Source organism: Lipophrys pholis (genome assembly GCF_963383615.2).
Source record: "Lipophrys pholis genome assembly, chromosome: 22".
Classification (NCBI taxonomy): domain Eukaryota; kingdom Metazoa; phylum Chordata; class Actinopteri; order Blenniiformes; family Blenniidae; genus Lipophrys; species Lipophrys pholis.
The window spans coordinates 9,403,881-9,425,758 of NC_137644.1; the positions used below are offsets into that span (position 1 = coordinate 9,403,881).

At 43.8% G+C, this 21,878-nt stretch overlaps 2 protein-coding genes across 3 annotated transcripts; one reads left to right on the forward strand and one right to left on the reverse strand.

The window, feature by feature from the left end:
* The first annotated feature begins 210 nt into the window (after positions 1 to 210).
* Positions 211 to 5,869, forward strand: LOC308127339 (E3 ubiquitin-protein ligase TRIM21-like). Of its 2 annotated transcripts, none has more exons than XM_080492324.1 (3): positions 211 to 278; positions 1,122 to 2,783; positions 5,245 to 5,869. In XM_080492324.1, the coding sequence occupies exon 2, from the start codon at positions 1,129 to 1,131 to the stop codon at positions 2,761 to 2,763; it is 1,635 nt and encodes a 544-aa protein (XP_080348450.1). In that variant the 5' UTR covers positions 211 to 278; positions 1,122 to 1,128; the 3' UTR covers positions 2,764 to 2,783; positions 5,245 to 5,869. The 2 variants fall into 2 exon arrangements, with proteins under 2 accessions (XP_080348450.1, XP_080348451.1); XM_080492325.1 differs by having other exon boundaries at positions 241 to 278; positions 1,020 to 2,783.
* Positions 5,870 to 7,579: 1,710 nt separating this feature from the next.
* Positions 7,580 to 14,787, reverse strand: LOC308127345 (tetraspanin-8-like). The gene is made up of 9 exons (XM_080492338.1): positions 14,535 to 14,787; positions 13,120 to 13,176; positions 11,018 to 11,137; positions 10,857 to 10,931; positions 10,621 to 10,713; positions 9,772 to 9,903; positions 9,601 to 9,633; positions 9,328 to 9,411; positions 7,580 to 8,954 (listed from the first exon to the last, which is right to left on the reverse strand). The coding sequence occupies exons 1-9, from the start codon at positions 14,592 to 14,594 to the stop codon at positions 8,862 to 8,864; spliced, it is 747 nt and encodes a 248-aa protein (XP_080348464.1). The 5' UTR covers positions 14,595 to 14,787; the 3' UTR covers positions 7,580 to 8,861.
* Positions 14,788 to 21,878: the final 7,091 nt, after the last annotated feature.

Consider the following 21,878-nt stretch of genomic DNA (forward strand, 5'->3'; position numbering starts at 1 on the left):
AGTATGGTAGAGCTAGTGCTAACGCTATCAGCGCTAACTCTACTGCTATAGCTATCAGTATGGTGAACAGGAGAGCCCATGCTAATGCTGTCATGCTATCCAAGTCTTGGCAGCAGCTGGAGGCCGAGACGAGAAACGAGTTTGATTAACTTCCAGTCAGTGACACCCTGATCTGGTTTCCGTCTTCATTCCTCCAGGAATCAACAGCAACAACAAAGAAGAAAAACATCTGCAGATTCACGTCGTTCACCGCAGAGTCGAGGTCTGATCAACACCAGGTGAGTGAAAACACACCTGGGAAGTGGGAAAAATCTGAGGCATGAATGAAAATAAAAAAATTGAAAATACAAATAAACGTGGAATATTAAAATATGTCCTGAATTTGATGAATGTTGCTGGATCTAATCACAGGGAGCAGAGAGGACCTAATAGTTCTCTCAAATTTAAAACAAGAAAAAAACAAAAAATAGAATAATACTAGGAGGAATAAAGTGTAAGATAAAAAAGAATGAAAGGAAAGGGAAAACAATGAAAAAAAGTTAAGGAAATTAAGGGAAAAATTACAGCGTGTGTATGGAGGACTAAAAGTGCAAGAATGAAATAAATACATGATTAAATAATTACTTAGTGCCATTAATCAAAATTGGAATTGCCTATATAAATATGTCATTAAATGTAATTCATCAAACTTCAAAGTAAATATATAAACATGTCATGAAATGTGCAACTAATTCATTCAAATTGGAATAAAATATATAAATGTGTCATTAAATAATTGAAATTGGAATAAAATCTAATTAAATCTGCAGGCACTCTGGCCTGTCAGTGTCGGCCCAATTATGGCCTCTGGCCCCATTTAGATATTGTAAAAATATAAATTTTTGAAGGTTTTGATAAAGATTGGGGCTTTTATTTTGAAAGCCAGCTAAATCCGAGCCGAGCTAACCGCTTAATACCCCCTTTTGAAGGTATTAACTTTAATTTTTAATAAAAAGGACTTTTGATTTTTCAAATTTCAGATTTTCAGGCAGGTTTCAACTGAGGCCCAACACGAATATACATGTTTTAACAAGGAAACATGTGACCTCCAGGTGATCACTCCTCATTTCTTCCACCCGCAGATTGAAGATGTCAGCCGCCAGCTTTCTGCTGACCGAGCAGCAGCTGCTGTGCGGAATCTGCCTGGACGTGTTCACCGATCCCGTCACGCTGCCGTGCGGACACAACTTCTGCAAATCGTGCATCACCCAGAACTGGGACACCAACATTCAGTGCGAGTGTCCGTCCTGCAAGTACCCGTTCTACAGGAAGCTGGACCTGCACGTCAACAAGTTCATCTCCGAGATGGCGGCGCAGTTCCGGCTGCTGGCCGGAAGAAGCGCCGCCACCGAGTTGAAACCGGGCGAGGTCCCCTGCGACGTCTGCACCGAGCCCAAAAGCAAGGCGCTGAAGTCGTGCCTGGTGTGCCTGGCGTCGTACTGCGAGACGCACCTGGAGCCGCATCTGTCGGCGACGCCCCTCAAGAGGCACCACCTCAGTGAGCCGTCGGACGACCTGAAGGGACGCATGTGCGGCGTGCACGACAAACCGCTGGAGCTCTTCTGCGAGACGGACCAGACCTGCGTGTGCATGCTGTGCCCGCTCCTGGACCACAAGTCGCACAAGGTGGTCCCACTGAAGGAGCAGATCGAGAGGAAGAAGTCCGATCTGGGGCGGAGGGAGGCCGACATCCACCGCATGATTCAGGAGAGGCGCTCCAAGATCCAGGAGATTAAATACCTGGTGAAGAGGAGCAAGGACAGCGCTGACAAGGAGATGACGGACGGGGTCCAAATGTTCTCCACCATGATCCAGACTCTGGAGCAAACGCAGGAGGAGCTCATCAGAACCATCGAGGAGAAGCAGAAGACCATGGAGGACGAGGCCGGGGGTCACATCCAGGAGCTGGAGCGCGAGATCTCCGTGCTCCTGAGGAAACGTGCCGATTCGGAGTCCCTCTTGCGCTCCAAGGACTCCCTCCACTTCCTGCAAGCGTTCTCGTCCTTCACAGCGTTTGAGGCCCCCAAGGACTGGTCAGAGGTCCGCGTGAAGGCGCCGTCATTTGAGGGGATGGTGAAGGCGGTGGTGCAGCAGATGGAGGAGACTTTCGGCCCTGACATGAAGGAGCTGCTCAGACAGGTGGAGCTCATCCGGGTCCAGCAAGCGGCGGTGGAGGTGACCTTTGATGCCGACTCGGCGCACCCTGCCCTGGTGCTGTCAGGTGACGGCAAGAAGGTGCACCATGACACGGTGAAGAGGAAGCTTCAGGACAGCGCGGAGAGGTTCAACCCCAGCTGCTGCGTGTTGGGCAGCCAGAGCTTCTCATCCGGGAAGTTCTACTTTGAGGTGGGCGTGAAGGGGAAGAGCAGGTGGACTGTGGGCGTGGCCAAGCAGTCCATCAAACGGAAGGGTGTCATACCGCTCAGCCCCGAGAACGGCCACTGGACGTTGTGGCTGAAGAACGGCGACGAGTACGCGGCGCTCGTGGGATCCCCTCTGCCGCTGTCGCCCGGTTCCGCGCCAGAGAAGGTCGGCGTGTTCGTGGACTACGATGACGGGCTGGTCTCCTTCTATGACGTTGACACGGCGGAGCTCCTGTACACCTTCACCGCCTGCGACTTCACCGAGAAGCTCTACCCGTTCTTCAGCCCCGGCCTCAATAACGACGGGGTTAACTCCGCCCCCCTCGTCATCACTCCCGTTGGCGGGCCGGATGCCAGCTGAGCTCGTATACGACACTGAAGGTAACAGCAACTTGAACAAAACCGTACGGGCAAGTCTGAGGCTCATATGATGCTAACATTGCAGCAGGCCTCATTGTAACGCTCAAGCCAGTGAAGAAACACAGACGAGCTGCAGAACATCAGCAGAACATCAGTAGAACATCAGTAGAACATTAGTGGAACATTAAACCATCAGTAGAATCATCGGTAGATCATGAGGTTGTTCCACAGCTCAGAGGCCTCATTTGTTAAACGTTGTGTAGGATTCCTATTACAACTACGCACGTCTGCACACACTTTCCTTTTATAGATCACAGTCCACCTGGAACTGCGCGGTTCAGAACCAGCCCTCAACACGCCGAGCGCATGGCGGTGCCGGGGCATTCCACAGTGCAGCTTTACGCACGGCCGTCACCGCGCTATTTATATGTCTACTCTGAAACTAGACTGATTGTTACACACCTTGTCACAGTTGATAATCAATCAGTTCTATCCACCGCTCTATAGTTTAAAGATGAAAGTTTGACACATGAACGTGGTGCTGCTGATTCAGTGGTAATGTTCCACTAAAGAAACACATCTAGAACACTGCAGTTTACTTGTTTATGATTACTTCGATCTACAAGTCTGATATGTGAAGACAATAAATGTATGAGATGAATCTGTCTTCGATTCTCCACCTCAGGACACGTTTTGTCCGTAAGCAACCCGGGGCCTGAGTTTGTAAAGCTCAGGCTTCCTGCTATTCCACCTCCACCTCCTGCTGGCCTACACTGCCCCCTGCTGGAGAACCCACAGTACTGTTCACTACAGGAGTCCACTCCAGTCTTGACTCCACTGGCTTCAGTTTACAGAGGAAAACATTTAACGTCAACAGAATAATTAAAGAAGAATTAATGTGGAGAGAAGATATATGGAGCATTACACACTCCAAATTATTCAAAAGGCTATATCGCAATGAGCGTAGCTTCCAAAATGTCGATGTATATTAGATGTTATTATATAGAAAGGTACAGACCAAAACACTACATATATAATTAAAAAGTTTTAATGGCCACACGCTGCCTCCATCAGAGCTTCCATAACAACTGATTAAGGTATAAGTTGGAGCAACATAACAAGAGGCGACTAAACACACTAATTCACATTGCGTTATCTGTTCCATTGCAAACATAATCCTCTTAGAGATTACATGAAAGCATAATGCCTACCTTCATCTTTAGTCCTCTTCATGTCTTGTTCTCACCTCCTTTTTCCTGAACTGGGCACCTGGTGGCTTTATCCACTTTTAAATTCCCATCTTTCATTCAGCACGCTGCACGCGTCTCAAACGCTGGCGACCGGCCGGCTCTGACGCAGTCAGTGCAGGTGGCAGCTGGCTGCCGGCAGGGTTGCCAGGTTGGACTTGTTTGCACCCAATTAAGCTTCTTTTGAACATGATGGGCTGGAAAAATAGAGTCGGGCCGGTTGACCTGCAGAACGGCGGAGTCAAACTACATTTATTGCCTGCAACCCACACGGGGGCGCCAAAAAGCTGTATCTGACACGGTGGAGGGCAGGTGGGGGTATTTCTTTTAGTTTCTGGTGTAGCAATTTTTTTTTTCCCCTCTCGTGCAAGGCACACCACCTCCTCCACCACCTCCTCCACCTCAGTTTGCGCTCACATTGCCTGCAGCGAAATCTGCCACTGAGTAGAAAGATGTGTAGAAGTCATAGGAGGAGGTGTAGGAGGTGTGGAAACAGTAGGTGGAGGTGTAGGAGGAGGTGTCGATGTAATGGAAGGTGTAGAAGTCGTGCAAGATGTAGAAGGAAGTGTAGAAGGAGGTGTAGGAGGAGGTGGAGATGTAATGGAAGGTGTAGAAGTCGAAGGAGGTGTAGAAGAGCTAAGAGGAGGTGTGGGAGAAGGTGTAGGTGTAGAAGTCGTTAGAGGTGTAGAAGCAGTGCAAAGTGTAAAAGATATAGGAGGTGTAGGGGGAGGTGTAGAAGTCATAGGAGGTGTAGAAGCAGTGGAAAGTGTAGAAGTCGTTAGAGGTGTAGAAGATGTAGGAGGTGTAGAGGGAGGTGTCGAAGTCATACGAGGTGTAGAAGCTGTGGAAGGTGTAGAAGTCGTTAGAGGTGTAGAAGCAGTGGATAGGGGGAAGATGTAGGAGGTGTAGAGGGAGGTGTAGAAGTCATAGGAGGTGTAGAAGATGTGGAAGGCGGCGGTGGCCGCTCGGGGCCGGTGGAAAAAGTCTGGAAATTGTATCTGGACACTTCAAACTGGGAAATTTGTTCTGTTGATGTATTCAAGAGTAACTGGGAAATGGGAAATGTTCCAACTTCCAAAGTGGGAAACAATACCCCTGAATACCACCAAGCTGGGAACTTCCCACAAAATAGGTTGAAATTTTGGAGGGTGACAATAGCAGGTGTCTGTTAGCCTAGCATGTGTAGCTAATAGCGTCATAATAACATTGTCGTTATGTGGACCTTTAATTTGCAGGTTTTCCGCGGAGCTGATTTCTTCACTTCCTGCTCATGATCCAAACTCGGAGGCGGGAATTTCCCAGATGACGTCAAATAGACTGACAAAGGAAAAGTATCTGGTCGTACACTGGGAATAAGTATTTTAATAATTTTATGTTTGTTAAGAAAATAATATTTATGTATGAAATATTGGAACAGCCTGACCTTGAAAAAGGCGAAAGACACATGAGAAGCAACTTTTACAAAATGTGAGGCAAGTTTGGAAAACACTTTTTACGTATCATAGAATAAAATCACATTAACATAACACTTTTACGTGTCCCTAAACACATTTACATTTCAGAAAACAAATTAACTAAATGCACCCACTCCCATATTTGTAAATTTGTATCGCAGCTTGTAAAAGTGTTTTCGCGTTTTCTTAATTTGCTTTCTGAAATGTAAATGTGTTTCGGGACCTGTAAATCTGTTATGTTAATGTGATTTTGTATTATGATATGTCAAATAATGTTTTCCAAAATGTAAAAGTGTTTCACATGTTGTTGTTTTGCAGATCTCGGCCACCGTAGTTAGCATTAGCATTGCTGTTTAAGATGTGTTGTTTTTTTTTTTATTTAATAAACTATTTTCTTTTCACGTCCATTTGTGTTTTTATTTCCTTTTTTAAAATACATTTTCTGACTTCCTGACAAGACAGAAGGCGTTAGATATTTGCTAATAAATCACCTGCGTGGCGACGTCAATAAGTTTCAGCAGGAAAGACGACAACAGGTCAACTTGTAACACTTGCAAAGTGGATATTTTATCAAAAGGAGGAAATAGGACCAATGTGCAGACACATTATGACAATAAATCAATAACAAACCGAATCGTAAATATCAATTCCGATCCATAACCACACCATCAATGGTGAGGAGAAACAAGTAGCGCCTGCTCGTAATTTCCGAGAGCCGATCTGATCTACCTGTGGGAGGGTGAAGGTGATCCTCCTCTGCCAGAGGGAGTGGTGATTTCTCTTCATGACATCATGAAGGGAAAATCTCTGAATCGTATGAAATCGTACTGCATTCACACGAAAACAAAAAAATTGGCTTTATTTTTTTTAATTAACGAGATAATTATCTCATAATTGAGAATTTTTCTTTTAAATGTGATTGATTTTTTTGATTTTTTGATTTTGAATTAATTAGAATGATTTTCTGAATTTGTTTTTCATGTCAGCCATTTTTCTGAATTACCAAGATAATGGTTTTCAAAAAAAAAAAATTTTTTTTTTTAAATCGAGTACATTTTTTTATTCTTTCATGTGAACGCTTCTGTAGAGCGTCCACACGTTCACTAAAAACTGGAGCAACGCAAGTGAGGACGATGAGACTTTCCTGCCTTCTGGAGCCTCATACGCAGAGTATAGAGACGTAGATCACAGTGAGAAAGAGACTTTTTGGACAATATGGGGCCTTTAAACCGGAGTTTGGTTTGCCAGTTAACAACAACGTCAGTGTTCAGGACAGAGAGACAGATTGTTACTCCCAGCGAGGGCAGTGTTTACTTCTTGTCGGCTGATTTTGGCCATTGTGTGTTTGATGAATACCAGCTGCTTGTTTTCCCATCAGCGGAGTTGCGTCACTACTTTGGAGGGTTCCTGGAAATGCCGATCCGCTCCTCCTCCGTTTCCTCCTCCTCCTCCTCCAAACAGGGAGAGTTTGTGGCAGGACTTTTCACCACGGGCGACTAATGAAAAGTAGAGCCGCGAAGTCAAGTCGACAACGTTTCTCATGATTATTTCTTCCAGTGAGTTCGTCGTCCCTTTCATTTGTTCGGAACCATTCAGGCCACTATGTTTTTGTTTTTTTTCCACGACTAATCTTTGACACGTTTCAATGGAGTTTTTATGTCTTTATCAGAAATGCAAGACGTAACAACTCCCTGGAAACATGTCGAAGGTATATTGTAAGAACCTACTTGCCTGAGGGGAAAAATGCAGAATACAGTGTTTGACCGACTCCTAAAACTTGGTGTACTAATGCCCTGTCCACACGAGCCAAAACGCAAATATCTTTTCTCACCCAGTCGTACTTAAAAAGATTTTCCATCCACACGTCATCGTGAACACAGCTCAAAAATGATGTAGGGCATATTCCAGGCCTTTAGGTGGCGCTGTGGCACTGTTGCGGTATTGTTTCTACAACAACAGCCGCCATCGTAAACATGCAGTCAGCTGTGAGAGCTTGTCCATGTTAACAGTAACTCAGGAGGGGGGGGCGGGGCTTAGCCAACACTCCAATTGGCCCATTGGTCAAGAAGCAACTTCCTGTATAATGCACCCGAACAGGAAGCACAGCGGACCAAAGTGGTGTACAACAGGAAAGGTACGATTTAAAGGTGCACAATTCACATGTTGTACAACAGATACAGATAATACAAATAAAAACATGAGTATAAAAAGCAGTAGAAACAATAATAACATCAGCAGCTCGCGAGGCGTCGAAGGCAATGTGAGTCTTATCCAATAAACTCGTCCATAATTAAGTAGCATTTTAGCCCATTAGCTACATCAACTGATTTAACTTCGTAAGTGGTCGGCTAACAAACTGTTCCCAAAATTTTACAAAACAGGTGATTGAAGACAGAAGCATTTAGTATAAATTATAATTTTTACACATTATAAAAAAGTTTTAAAAAATATAACAATTTAGCTTTAGCTGAGAAGCTAACATTTAAACGCGCCAGAAAGTAATACGTTGCGATATAATCCTCTTGATTATGTTTAGTATAAACATTTGTTTTGTTTTTTTGACCAAAATCAAAATAAAGGAATTTCATATGTCAGCTTGCTAGCAAGCGTTAAACATTCCAGCGCTATTAGAGCTAGCAACAAAAATGTCCCCAGAAAGAAAAAAAAAAGGGATTTTGCAGTCGTATAAAACGCATCAGGACAAGAAACACAGGAGGAAATCAGACATTTTCTACGTGAGACGAGTTTTTAACTCGAAAAACTTATTTGGCTAATTTTTATTTTTTTTTGCTTAAAAGCTAGCAAGCTGAACATTAGCCACAATACCTGAAGTCAAAGGTGTTAGACACGTTTTAAATCTTGAGAATAGAATTTGATAAGTAAACTTAACTCACTGAAATGTGATAGTGGTTTAAATATGAAGAAAAGCAGTAAAAAAAAAATAAATTATAATTTTCTTGAATAGTCTGGTTTTTTTTTAATTCATCCAAAAGTAACAAAAACCTTGATTACCATTAAAAAATAAATTCCTAGATTATTAAATGGTATTTTGCGATCGTGGTAACGTCACTGATACAACAAGTACAGATACCCATCTATCAATCAGCCTTTGATGGCATTGTCATGGCAACCGCAGTAGCTTCCATTAAAGTGAATTAAATCCTGTGTATGTATTTAAACATTATTATGGCCGGGGGGGGGGGGGGGGGGGTAATTTAACCTGCATCAGAACTGCATCAGGTCAGGAAATGTATTTTCCACTAAGATACCAGAACTATACAAAAAAACAAAACAGTGCATCAACAGCAAAGGAACAGTGATTTTACACGAAAATATATATGTTTGCTTTACAGCTTTAGAGACTTTGGAATAAAAATTGAGTGGGGGGGGGGCAGTATTCAAAAGCCTTTCATAGCCATGCCGGGTCTGCCCATGTCGTCGTGGCGTCGGACCTGATGGATCATCAAGAGGGAGATGAGCAGGCCGAGGAGCTGAATATACAGAGAGAGAGAGAGAGAGAGAGAGAGAGAATGAGACCAGCGTGAAACAACCACATGAGCCTCAGTGTGCTGAAGCAAGTCAAATCAATACATGCAGAATAATAATGCAAGAAATGTGACATTAAATCTAAAAACCAACAACGAAAGAAACGATCATGTGATCCCCTGCCGAGTAAGGTTGTTTAATAATTCTGGAGACATTCCAGAAGGGATTAAAAAGGAAAAACGACGTTCAAATCATTGGGAATTTGTCGTCAACTTTTTTCCAACAACTTCAGAAAGTCGTGAAGGGAAAAAAAAAACCCCCGAATTTATTTATTTTAAAGGTTTGAACGCCCGGGGGGGAGAATAAAGAGACACTCACTGCCAGGACGGCGAATCCAAAGCACATTCCCATCATGACCTGGAACACCAAGTTTACCAACACCACGATCAGGTCAGCGCAGGGCTGCAACACACACACACACACACACACACACACACACACACACACACACACACACACACACACACACACACACACACACACACACACACACACACACACACACACACACACACACAGTCAGTCATCATGTATAAAAGCAGCGGGTTTCGACCCTGTAATGGGTTTGTGGGTAACGTTTAGATCACCTACCCGTGAGTAGACCTTACTGGGGCCTACAGAACCCTGCAGGAAGACCAGACCACACAGGAAGTGGTTATTATTCGTAAACACTTACAAACTTCTACACAGGAAGTCGTTTTAACAGGAAACAGTTTTTTGGTTTTCGTTCGCAATGTTGCGGTGCAAAGTTCTCCAACCGACCAAAGGTTTGGACTCGCAGCCCGACGCTCCCAGTCCGAACTGCGCCACGCCCTCCGTCTTGTAGTTGCAGTCGCAGGAGTCGGGGATGGTGTTGCCCCAGTCACTGGCACGCCAGATCCCACAGCAGTGACCCTGAAATCACAAACATGTGAAAACAAGGTTCCAAACACAAACTGCCCCCAAAAAAATAATTATTTAACTCGAAGCGTTTTTTTAAAAGTTATTAAGCCGACGACGTTACGGATCAAACGCTAAATTAATCCAGTTATCTACCGAAGTGGCTCCCTAAACTATTTGTTAGTAAAAATCGGTTTTATTTTTTATTTAATTCACATTATTTCACACTGATTTTCCCAAAAACTTGCAGGATTAAAGAAGGGAAGTGCTAGAAACAGATTAAATAACAAAATATATATATATATATTAAAAAGCAAAACAGGGAAAAAATTCAAAAATAGCTCGTATGATTATTTTTTCCATGAAAAGAAACAAAATGGGAAGAAATAAAAAAATAAAAAAACAAAAAAAAGAATTTAAATTTTTTTATTTTTTTTTAAATGATCAAAAAAGGAAAAATAATAAGCCAAAGGAAAAAAAATCTAAAATAAATTTAAAAAACATTTTTTAAAGAAAATGATTTGGAAAAATAAGACAAACTTAAAGACAAAAAAAAAATCAAAAAGGCAAAAGGAAAAGAAATTTGAAAAATTTGAAAATCTCTTTCTCTCTCCCTCTCCCTCTCCCTCTCTTTCTCTCTCTCCCTCTTGTCGTTGTGGCTAAACTCTAGTGCGTGGTCACATCTGGAGCTTCTGGACGAGCCTGTCGGGGGGAAAAAGCAGGTGACGTTACGTTGAGCTGGAGCTCGTCAATCGACTCCCTCAACGACGGGTCCTCCATGATGGTTTCAGTCATGTCCGAGGCGTTGCTGAAGGCCTCCGTGAACTACGAGGAAGAAGGAACGCCGTGAGCACCATGGGAGATTCAAGAAATGACATTTAGGAGACAGACGGACAAATCGGCCAAACGCTAAAGTTGGCCCGTCTCAAAAAGGGAAAATCGTTTGAGTCGTGGGTAAGAACTCTGACCTTGCCCTTGGCGACGGCCATTATGATCCCGAAGATCATCATGATGATCAGTCCCACTCCCATGAATCCTGCAAACTGGACACCAAAGACGTTTACTTGCAAAACACGCACGCGTGTGCGCGCGCGACGTCGGTGAGGTTCTTCATCTTGTCCGTACGTACGATTTTGAGCAGGAGGACTTTCTCCGTCTTGCCAGCGTATAGTCCCAGGCAGGAGATGCCCAGGATGCCGATGGAGAACGCCCAGGCCCAGCCCAGGGTGGGCCCGCCCATGTTCGAGAGCTGCAAGGCAAACGTCACCTTACTGCAGAGCTGCGGTATTTGAGTGGCGGCAATACAGCGCCACCTCCAGGCCTGGCATATGTACTACATCGTCTTCACGGCGTGGTAAGCGTGGCCTCAGAGCCTCGGCGTTTAGACTTTCTGCCGCGATACCTGCTGCACAACTCAGAAGAGTTCCGGTGGACCCGTCTTTACCCGGCTCATCCTTTCATCGTCTTAAGAAATAAGAACTAATAATAAGTGTGGCCGTCAAAGCTTTGGCTGCGGCGCCGTGTCTCCCGGAGCGCTCAAGGTCTTAACGGGGTTTTTGTTCTGCGAAGCAAAACAAAAGGAGGCTTTCATTTCGTGGTCGCTGCTTCCTGGGTTTTAGTCTTTTAATGGCGCCGAAGGAATCTGGAGACTGTTCTCTAAGTGTGAATGTCTATTTTCTTTTTTTTTGCCATTTTTGTTTCCCCAACGTCTTTTATGAACTTTTTTACGAACATATATAAAAGTTCCAGTTGAAGAGGACGCATTCCTTTGCTATGTAGAATTTTATGTCAATCCTTTTCGTGCGAGTCTTCTTACTGTTAAGTGCTTTATTCAACTCACGTCCGTGGCGCAGACTCGCCATCAGACGATCAAGCGTTCGCCGGACTAATTGTGACAGTCGCCATCAATCAACAGGCCCTTTCTTCCACATTTAGATCATTTCTGACACACAGAGCCGACGCGGAGTGGAAAATTCCACTGGGCTGCGTCGTCTCAGGATTGTAAAAACCAGGTCTGTTGGGCTCCCGGCGCCCTTCTTCACACTCGCATTCCTCCACCCGGTTCTGATTTCGTCTCGTGTCGGATCACATCTGTCTGCCAGGAGGCGGAAACATACCGGCGGGTAACTGGAGATCGTGAAAGGAGGAGGACATGATTCCAGCGGAAAAACTTTCGGCCTTTCGCAAATCAATTCGATGAGATTTGTGTCACAGAGCACCGGAGAGATGTATTGAGCGTCGATGTTTATGAAATCCAAAATTGTCAACTAATTTAGTCGTTGATTTGTTGGTTAATGGCATTTTTTTTTTTTTTCCCCGGAAGCAGCCAGTTTTTTCCGATTTTCAACCAATATGTTCAAGCAGCTCCCACAGGGTGGCAGTAATGAGCCACCTGCGGGCTGAAGCAACAAATTAAAATTGTCGATTTGTTGGTTAATAACGCTTTTTTTCATGTAAGCGTCTCATTTTTACATTTAATTTTTTTTTCTAGGAATGTGTTCAAGCTGCGACCACAGTGTGGCAGTAATGAGCCACCTGTGGTTGTAATCTACAACAGGAGAAGAAGCCAACAGCCAATAGGCGTCCTTGTTTTGTGTCACCTGCGTCGCTTAACTTTTTTTTTTTTTAACAGTAAAGTCTTGGGGGGGTTTTTTGTTGTTTTTTATACAACCGATCTATTCCAGCAGCAACCACAGGGGGGCAGTAATGATCCCCCTGTGGGATGAAACAACTAATTAAAATGAACAAAATTAGTCATCGATTAGTTAGTTAAGACTTTTTTTTTTTTTTTATCATAATAAAAATTATTTTAAAAAATGCTGTAAAAATTCACAAAATCTCTTTAGTTTTTTTGTTCTTAATAACTTACCTGGGTAAAAAAAAAGGCAAAATAAAAAATGTTTCGCATAGATTGTTTTTGTTTTGCCACTTACTTACACCACCAACTATCTTGTCTCTCCCCGTTGTTCTTAAAAAGTTTCCCGTCCACACGTGAAACGTCTGCGACGCCACGAAAACTTCTCAAAACGACGTAGTGCATATGCCAGGCCTATGGGCGGCGCCGTAACGATGCGGTTCTATGAAACGGAATTCTCGTGTGGCCAGCGCCTCAAGTCTTGGGAAAGTCTTCGGCGCCTTGTTGGCTTGCGCCTCCCGGGCCGCCGTTGTGCGACCACAACGCTAAGACTCGGGCGTGGCTGGAAACACGGAGTGAGAGGAACAGAGGTTTACCTGGGAGCTGTAGGCGGTGGCCTTCACCGTCCCGTACATCAACATACACCCAATACCCTGCGGACATGAAGACACAGTATAAGTGATACAAGGTTGAAGACAAAGCAGAAAGGTTCCGTCTCAAGGAGTCATTGTGTCCAGAGGTTCGGGCAAATTGGAAAGACGGAGACGCCGGGGTCCCACCGGGCTGCCGTGTGAATGTGGGGGGGTATGTACGATGGCATGACTTTATCTTTATCCAATCTGGCAACACCGCTCGGTGTGTGTAGATCCATTTTTATAGTGGTTGTGAAACACCAGCCGGCAAAATGACGAGTGACTCCCACAAAAAGGAGCACAGCTTTTAACATTTAACATAATCTGATTAGGTACCATATACTGTATGATGGGAGGCCTGGGTCTGGTGCTAAAAACCGTTTCTAAACACAAGGGGGCGACAAAGAGCTAAGAATGTGAACAGGAAATTAAGTTTGCCTCCAGCCTGAAAAAGGTTATGAGAGGAGAATAAGCCCCGTTTTTTTCTTCCAGTGCTATTTTTACTTTATCATAAACTAAATAAAAAAAAAAAAACACAATTCTCGGTTCACACTAATATAGAGTAATTCCATTTTTTATTTGTAATAAAAAGTTTATAGCAACTCGGTCATTTTTTTAGTTTACACTAATATAAAAAAATTAATAAATTGTTTTTGTTTATAGAAATATTAATTATTAATGTTCTTCCACTTTTTGTTTTCATTCATTCGTTCTCTCTCCAAATGTGCAAAAAAAACCGTTTCATTTATTTACGTAATTGACTTCATTCTTTTATTTCAAAGTAAAGCAATCACGTTGTTTAGTTCACACTAATATAGTCGTTTACCAATTTTATTCTGTTTAGTAATTGTCATTTACTTCATTTCTTTCAGTTAATAGAAACAATTCCATCCCTTTTTTATGAGTTTACATTAAAACAAAGTCATTTTTTTAGATAATATTAATTTAAAGTAATTTACCGACAAAAATATTTTGCATTTTATTTGCACTAATTGAACATTCCTCGTGTGTTGTTTTTTTTTCACTTTTCTTTCCAGCTGTGCAGTGCGTCCGAGCGGCGCCGCTGATAATAAATCCACTTTCTCTGTGAGCAGAGAAAGGGGGAGTGGAGGAGTGAAATCTGACTCTCAGCTCCGCTCGTGCAGCTTCTACTGGAAGTTGCATAACCGCAAACATCAAACACATCACACCCATCTAAACCCTTCCAACGGCGCACATTTTCACGAAGAAACCTGTTAGAGCTTTTTAAAACAAGTTTAAGGGTTAGTTATTCGAATACAAGTCCTTAAAAGATTTTTTTTATTTTTTTTAATTTTTTTTATTTTATTTTTTTTTTTATTTACGAGGGAAAAAGAAAAATGAAAAGTGTTTGAACTCACCACGAAAATCCCATTGAAGATGATGAAGGTGCCGCGGAGGCAGCGGTTGATTTTGGTCATGGTTGCAGTGTGTGTGTGTGTGTGTGTGTGTGTGTGAGGAGTGTGACGTTGTGCAGCAGTTCGAGCATTAATAAACTGCGGAGGGGGAGAGGAGGGCGGGATTTATAGAGATACAACACATAGAGGTGGGCCTCCGTCTAAACCACACATTGATGGGACCTGTGTGTCGTAGATCTGATACACAACGCAGATCTTTTTTTTCCCTTTCCGTTCAGTCTCTCTCCTTCCTTTACTTCCCCGCCCCCCCCCCCCCGCCCCCCCCCAGGAGACTCCAACCCGGCCCCACGCCGGGCACATTTAACATCTTCGAGTTCATTCGCAGACATAAACAACACGTTTGGTACCACACAAGGTTTACATCTAAAACACTCTCTGGTCGCTGCCATGGGGGCTGGAGTTCCCCCCCCCCCCCCCCCCGCGGCAGGGTCGTGACTGACACTTGCATCCTGTCTGTCCCTTTCAAGAAAAAAACAAACAAATGCGTGGATGTGCGCTGCTGCATTTGTGGTAAATTTTCAGCATAAACAAATCAAGACGGTGAAATGTAATCCCGTCGACTGGCGATTGAAACAAAATACAAACACACATAGAGACAGATCGATAGAGCGACGGATCGATGTTACAGTCGGCCCGTCTTTGACAAAATGAAGTGAAAGTGCGTCAGAGCGATTCATCCCTGTCGCGTCTATTTGTTCTACGTCTACGCAGTGTTTAATCTGTGGTGGTGGTTTATTGTCAACGCGAGACCTCTCAGGGAAGAAACGTGGCGAAGGAAACAAAGCGGCCGTCAGACTTCCGACTCGAGAACAAGAGGCAGGAAATGTGTGTGTTTTTAACTGCGAGACGGGAACTTTGACCGGGTTTGTCGTCGGCTCAATGATCAAACTGGACCTAACCAGAGGGGAACAACCATCCCAGGTAACGACCATAAAGATCAACGTACCGCTAAACAAATACAGTTAGTTGATTTTAAAACCTTCTTCTTCCTTCTACGTGTCAGACGCTGAGGATTGATGCAATAAACATACAAAAAGGGTTCAAATGGCCCCGAAGCCGTTTTAGCATTTCTGAAGAGCGACACAAACAGAGCGGACAGATTTTCTTTTCGCCTCAGACAAGAAATCTCTCCTGGTCTTCTTTGATAACAATGTCAACGGGTTGGATTTATTGGTCCCGGAGCGATCCTGGACCAGTCCCGGAGCGATCCTGGACCGGACCTGGACCAGTCCCGGAGCGATCCTGGACCGATCCTGGACCAGTCCCGGAGCGATCCTGGACCAGTCCTGGACCAGTCCTGGAGCAATCCTGGACCAGTCTTGGACCAGTCTTGGACCAGCCCCGGAGCGATCCTCGCCTGTTTGATCTGGACCAGAGTTCATTTCAGGGAAAGTCCACTTGGTTTGGGCCGGTGTGACTCTGGTTCCCCTTGAAATCGTGGATCTGGGTTCACTTACAATCGAACGGAGTTTGAACTGTTGAGGGTTTCACACCATTTGGTCTGGTTTTGCCTTGGCGCTGCGCTCCATAGGGCAGACCAGAGCGCCAGGACATCGCACTGTTACAGCGGCAGCGTTCACAGACGACCAACAGAAGCAGACTTTCCCAGAAAGTCCTTGAATAAAACTCTGGTCCCAATCAAACAGGGGAAGGTGAACGTGACCTAACAAATTTTCAGGACTTATCCGGGGCAGTCGAGGACTAAAATGTATTGATCCTTCCTGTTTGCAGTGGTCCAGGACTTCTTAGCTTGTTAGCTTAGCCACCGGGGTCAGGCAGCTGTTAGACTCATGTGACTTGTCCCTATTGGACATTGATCTATAACTCCATCCTTAGAAGTCCTGGATCAACACCAACAGACAGGATCAATACATTTTAGTTCCGGATAAGTCTTGAAATATTAAAAAAAAAAAAAATTGGTATGGCCAGGATGGCTCTGTACCTGGTCCACGACCAATAGACCTTGACGTAGACTAAAATTCAATCTGAAGGGGGGGGTGGGGGGGGGGGGGGTGGCAAGATGTTGGACCACTGACAGGGTTGCCAGTACGAACTCCACAGTGTCACGACCGCCGATTGGTGGCCCAGTTCGCCAACGCGATTGCCCGACTTTGCAAAGGTCCAAAGGTACCAGGTGCAGGTATCTGGTGCAGTGACCCAGTGCTTCAACGTCTGTTCCCGGAAGGCTCCACCTGAGGTTCACCGCGACCTCGAAAGCCTTGAGACGAAATCACACCACTGTCACGCCAACCAGAAGAAAGTGGAGACTCCTCCGCAGTCAGGTTGACGTTTTGGGTTCGTCTCTCACATGAAGGTTTGGTGACGATGACGGTCAGAAGTCAGAGGCTCTCCGCGATGCATCGAGGTGCATTCAGGAGCTTCCAGTTGCGTTGAGCGGCCCGGTTGACGGCTCTCTGTCAACCGGTGAACCTGAACGTCTCGACCGACAGCGGCGGCTCTGATAAAGGGGCTTCACTTATCAGGGAATGTTCTAGCGGAGCAGCTTCACCATAAATAGAAAAGAATGTGCGCACACACACACACACACACACACACACACACACACACACACACACACACACACGGTAGTGTTCATGTTTTAATGTTTCGCCTGTGAAAGTCGGAGACAAAATGGACGTTGCACATTTATATTGGCGCCAGTTTGGGGTTGGAGTCGATTTAAAAGAGCTGATTTCTACATTATCGGTCAAATTTAGAGGAAAAAGCCGACAAACTCGTTTGTGTAAAGAAAACCTACAAAGCTGCGGTGCGTCAGGAGAACACAAATAAATACTAAAAATTGCTCAATCACAACCGACATATTGCAGGCTGAAGGATTGTTGTACTTTTTAAAATTATCATTGTTCATCATTATTATTATTATTATTATTAAAGTCAATAAATTCAACTATGAAAATCCCCAAACTCCTCTTTATCTGATGGGCTTCTTCTTTATTTTATTAAATTAGGGACATTACATCGTTTAAGATTTGATTAGTTAATGAAATTAGACAAAAGCAAAGTTAGCAGTTAGCTACTGTTAGCCGTCAGCTCTGCTGTAGCTGTGATTAACACGGTTGCCGTGGCTACCGTGCTAACCATGGCCCTGTGGCGGATTCTGGCTTTGTGCTGCCCGTCCAAGCGAAAGCAGGACGATGACATTAGGAGTCATCAGCGGCGGTTAGCGGGGGATTTAATGAAGAGCGGCAGACTCTCAGACGTCGGCGTGTTTACATGAACCTCCTCCACAGTCATCATCGCCGAGGAGACAACTCCACTGGCAGCACCGGCGCCATTTCCTCCTTCCAAGATCCCAAACAACGGTGTAGTTAGCATGCCAGGCCATGAGGGGGCGCTGTTGTTTGGTTTTTGTAATGAGACAACGCACACACATGCACGCCGATAACATTTTCAAAAAGTTCCACTTCGGAAGCCGTTTTCAAAAATGTATTTTTTACCCCGTTTCCAAGGAGACGGAGTCGGAGCATTTTCAAAAAGTTGCATTGCGTCCCTCCCCGTTTACATGGAGATGGAGTGTTTTCAAAAAGTTCTACTTCAGAAGCCATTTTGAAAAAGTCGTGTTGTTTCCATAGGGACCGTGTCGGAGTGTTTTCAAAAAGTTGCTTTTTAGCCCCGTTTACACTGAAACAGAGTCAGACTGTTTTCAAAAAGCGGCGTTTTCCCTCGTTTACATGAAGGCGGAGCATTTTCAACTTTCGACTGATCTTTGCTGGTGTGTTGTGACTTTTTGTTGTTGTGCTACGGTAAAGAAGCATTTTCGAAAAGTTCCACTTTGGAACCTTTTCTGTTTGTTTTTGTGTTTTTTGATTTTTCAAAAAGCTGCAAAAATGTTTTCTCCGTTTCCACGGAGACAACTAGTTGCGTTTCTACTGAAAATTTCCCCGTTAACTGAGCTGTGATTTCTCTCAATTACAAGGAGATGAAGCATTTTCAAAAAGTTCCACTTTGGAAGCCGTTTTCAAAGATGTATGTCTACCCTGTTTCCAAGGAGATAGAGTCGGAGCATTTTCAAAAAGTTGCATTGCGTCCCTCCCCGTTTACATGGAGATGGAGTGTTTTCAAAAAGTTCTACTTCAGAAGCCATTTTGAAAAAGTCGTGTTGTTTCCATAGGGACCGTGTCGGAGTGTTTTCAAAAAGTTGCTTTTTAGCCCCGTTTACACTGAAACAGAGTCAGACCGTTTTCAAAAAGCGGCATTTCCCTCGTTTACATGAAGGCGGAGCATTTTCAACTTTCGACTGACCTTTGCTGGTGTGTTGTGACTTTTTGTTGTTGTGCTACGGTAAAGAAGCATTTTCGAAAAGTTCCACCTTGGAACCTTTTTGTTTGTTGTTGTGTTTTTTCGATTTTTCAAAAAGCTGCAAAAAGGTTTCCTCCGTTTCCACGGAGACCAGAAGTTGCGTTTCTACTGAAAATGTCCCCGTTAACGGAGCTGTGTTTTCCCACATTTACAGGGAGATGAAGCATTTTCAAAAAGTTCCACTTTGGAAGCCGTTTTTTTTTTTTCATCGGTATTTTAGCGAGTTGGAATATTTGTCGGAGAGAACTAAACCGCTCTGCGGTCAGAAGCTCGCGGTGCGTTCAGGGGCCTCGGGTCGCCAACATCCAACGTCCTAATCACGGTTATTTTCTTTTGAAAAAAACACGTCGACCAAAACCCGAATGACAAGATTTATTTTATTTTTTCAAAAGACGTCAAATTTGTGGCCTTAAAAAATGAACGTCACGTTCGTCCCGAGCTTCTGCCGGTTTATCTCTCATCGTCTGTGTCTAATCGCGTCAGCGTCGCCGCTTTCGGCGTCTCGTCCATCTTCATCAACCCGCCGCTCGGATTCGAACGGCGGAAAGGAAATGGAGGCGTAAGTGAATCATCCGGATGAGACGAAGCTCCGGCTTCCTGCCCGAACAGCAGCAACACCAGAACCGTTCAGCGCCAGCTGGAGGGAGTCCAGCTCGGCTGTTGACGGTAAAGAAGACGTTCAAAAAACAGTCGGGCCTCTGATCGGTTTTTATCAACGGTGGAAAAGAAAGTTCGGACGGTTCAGGAGCAGAGTACTCGTGTATTTGAAGTATTTACTGGAACGACTTTATAATAACATAAATGAAACAAATGTTCACAAAGTCTAACATTCGGTTTCAAGATTAAGAGATGGAATCGCTTGGATTCAACCAGTGGGAGGAAGATGCTCTATCATCTGGAGGGTATTGAATTGTTATAGAGGGAAAAAGAAGTTCTCGTTCACATGAAGCCATTTAAAGGCTCATTTCAGTTTTCATGTACTGTAGTAGTTTGGTTTTTAGTTTCTATAATCTGGATGTTAAGGGCAGGAAGATGCTCTATAATCTGGATGTTAGAGGAGGAAGATGCTCTATAATCTCGATGTTAAGAGGGAGATGCTCTATAATCTGGATGTTAGGGGGAGGAAGATACTCTATGATCTGGATGTTGAGCGGAAGATGCCCTATGATCTAGATGTTTGTGGAGGAAGATGCTCTATAATCTGGATGCTAGAGGAGGGCGATGCTCTATAATCTGGATGTTAAGAGGAAGATTCTCTATAATCTGGGTGTTAGAGGGGAGATGCTCTATAATCGGGATGTTAAGGGGGAGACGCTCTATAACCTGGATGTTAGAGGAGGAAGATGCTCTACGGTCTGGATGTTAAGAGGAAGATGCTCTGTAATCTGGATGTTCGAGGGGGTGCTCTATAATCGGGATGTTAAAATGAAGACGCTCTATAATCTGGATGTTAGGAAGAAGATACTCTATAATCTGGATGTTAGGGAGAAAATGCTCTATAATCTGGATGTTAGGAGGAAGATGCTCTATAGTCTGGATGTTAGTAGAGGAAGATGCTCTATAAACTGAAAGCCAGTGGGAGGAAGATGCTCTATAATCTGGATGTTAGGGAGAAGATGCTCTATAGTCTGGATGTTAGTAGAGGAAGATGCTCTATAAACTGAAAGCCAGTGGGAGGAAGATGCTCTATAATCTCTCTTTAGGGCTCTCCTCAGCGTCCTACTCTAAAACACGGCCCTCTGCGTCGACTCTGCTGCTCCCCGACCGAGACGCTCCGCGCATTAAACCTAATTGCTCTGCAGCACGGAACGAGGCATCGACCTGTAATATGGCTGAGATCAACGGTGACTCATTTTCCCGAACGACTCCGACGTGTTCCTGCTGGTTTCTGACCTTTTGTGGGATAAACGTTTGAAGATGAGGGCGGCGAGCAGGATCTCTCCAAAACGAGAAAATCCAGAGTGGATAAAAATAAAGTGGGGGAAAAAATATTTCTAGTATTGCAAATTTTATTAAAAAAAATTTTAAGAGCTGGTGACAAACACAATGCAAAATTTAAAAAAAAAACGTTTGTTTTAAGTGATAATAAAAAAAATAAAGTTCATAAAACAAAAAAGTAAAAGTTGATTACAAAAAAGCAACTAAAGTAAAAAGAAAAAATATTAAACAAACTAAATGATTAAAATGTAAAAAAAAATAAAAAAAATGGGAAAAATACTTTAAAAAGTTGAAGACAAAAAGCCAATTAATGCAAATAAAAACTGTTTTAAGTGATTAAAACCGAAAGAAAAAAAAGTGATGTAATCCTTGATAATCTACCAGTTTTATCTTGAAATTAAAGACATTTACGGGTTAACTTCTTTCTTCTTTTCGTTTTGCGTCCTTCTCTCCGGTCGGTGCTTCAGTGCCACATTTCAGACAAAGTGAAACTCGGCAGGTTACCGGGAACTCGGGGGAACTTTCTGGTTCGGGGCTAGAGTCACACTTTCTCTGCATCCTGTTGTCGGAGGACGCTCGTGGGAACCGCGCCAGCAGACGAGTTCAGACAGAGCTCGCCAAACCCGAGGCCTCGGCTGCTCTTTGGTGCTCAAGGGCAAATCGTGGGTGGGACGGCAGATTTAAAAAAACAAAACAAAAAAAAAACGCTGGAAATCTCGTCTTGATCGTCTCTACAAGGTCGAGTTGTCTTCAGAACGTAGAACTCTTGTTCCAGTTTTCTCCCTTTCGACATAAATCTAGTTGAAGTGGACACTTTCACCCTTCAGAATAAGACTCATGAATAGTTTTTGTTACTCGTACAAAATGTTCCGATCACTATTTTGGGACGAGAAACATTTCAGCTGGTTTTTTTCGGACTGGATTTTAGCGATTTCACCGGTTTTTTTGGGGGGACAATTTTGACATTTAAGCTTTTAAACTATTTTTACAGGTGACTTTTATCCTTTTTAAGCTTTTTTTTTTTATTTC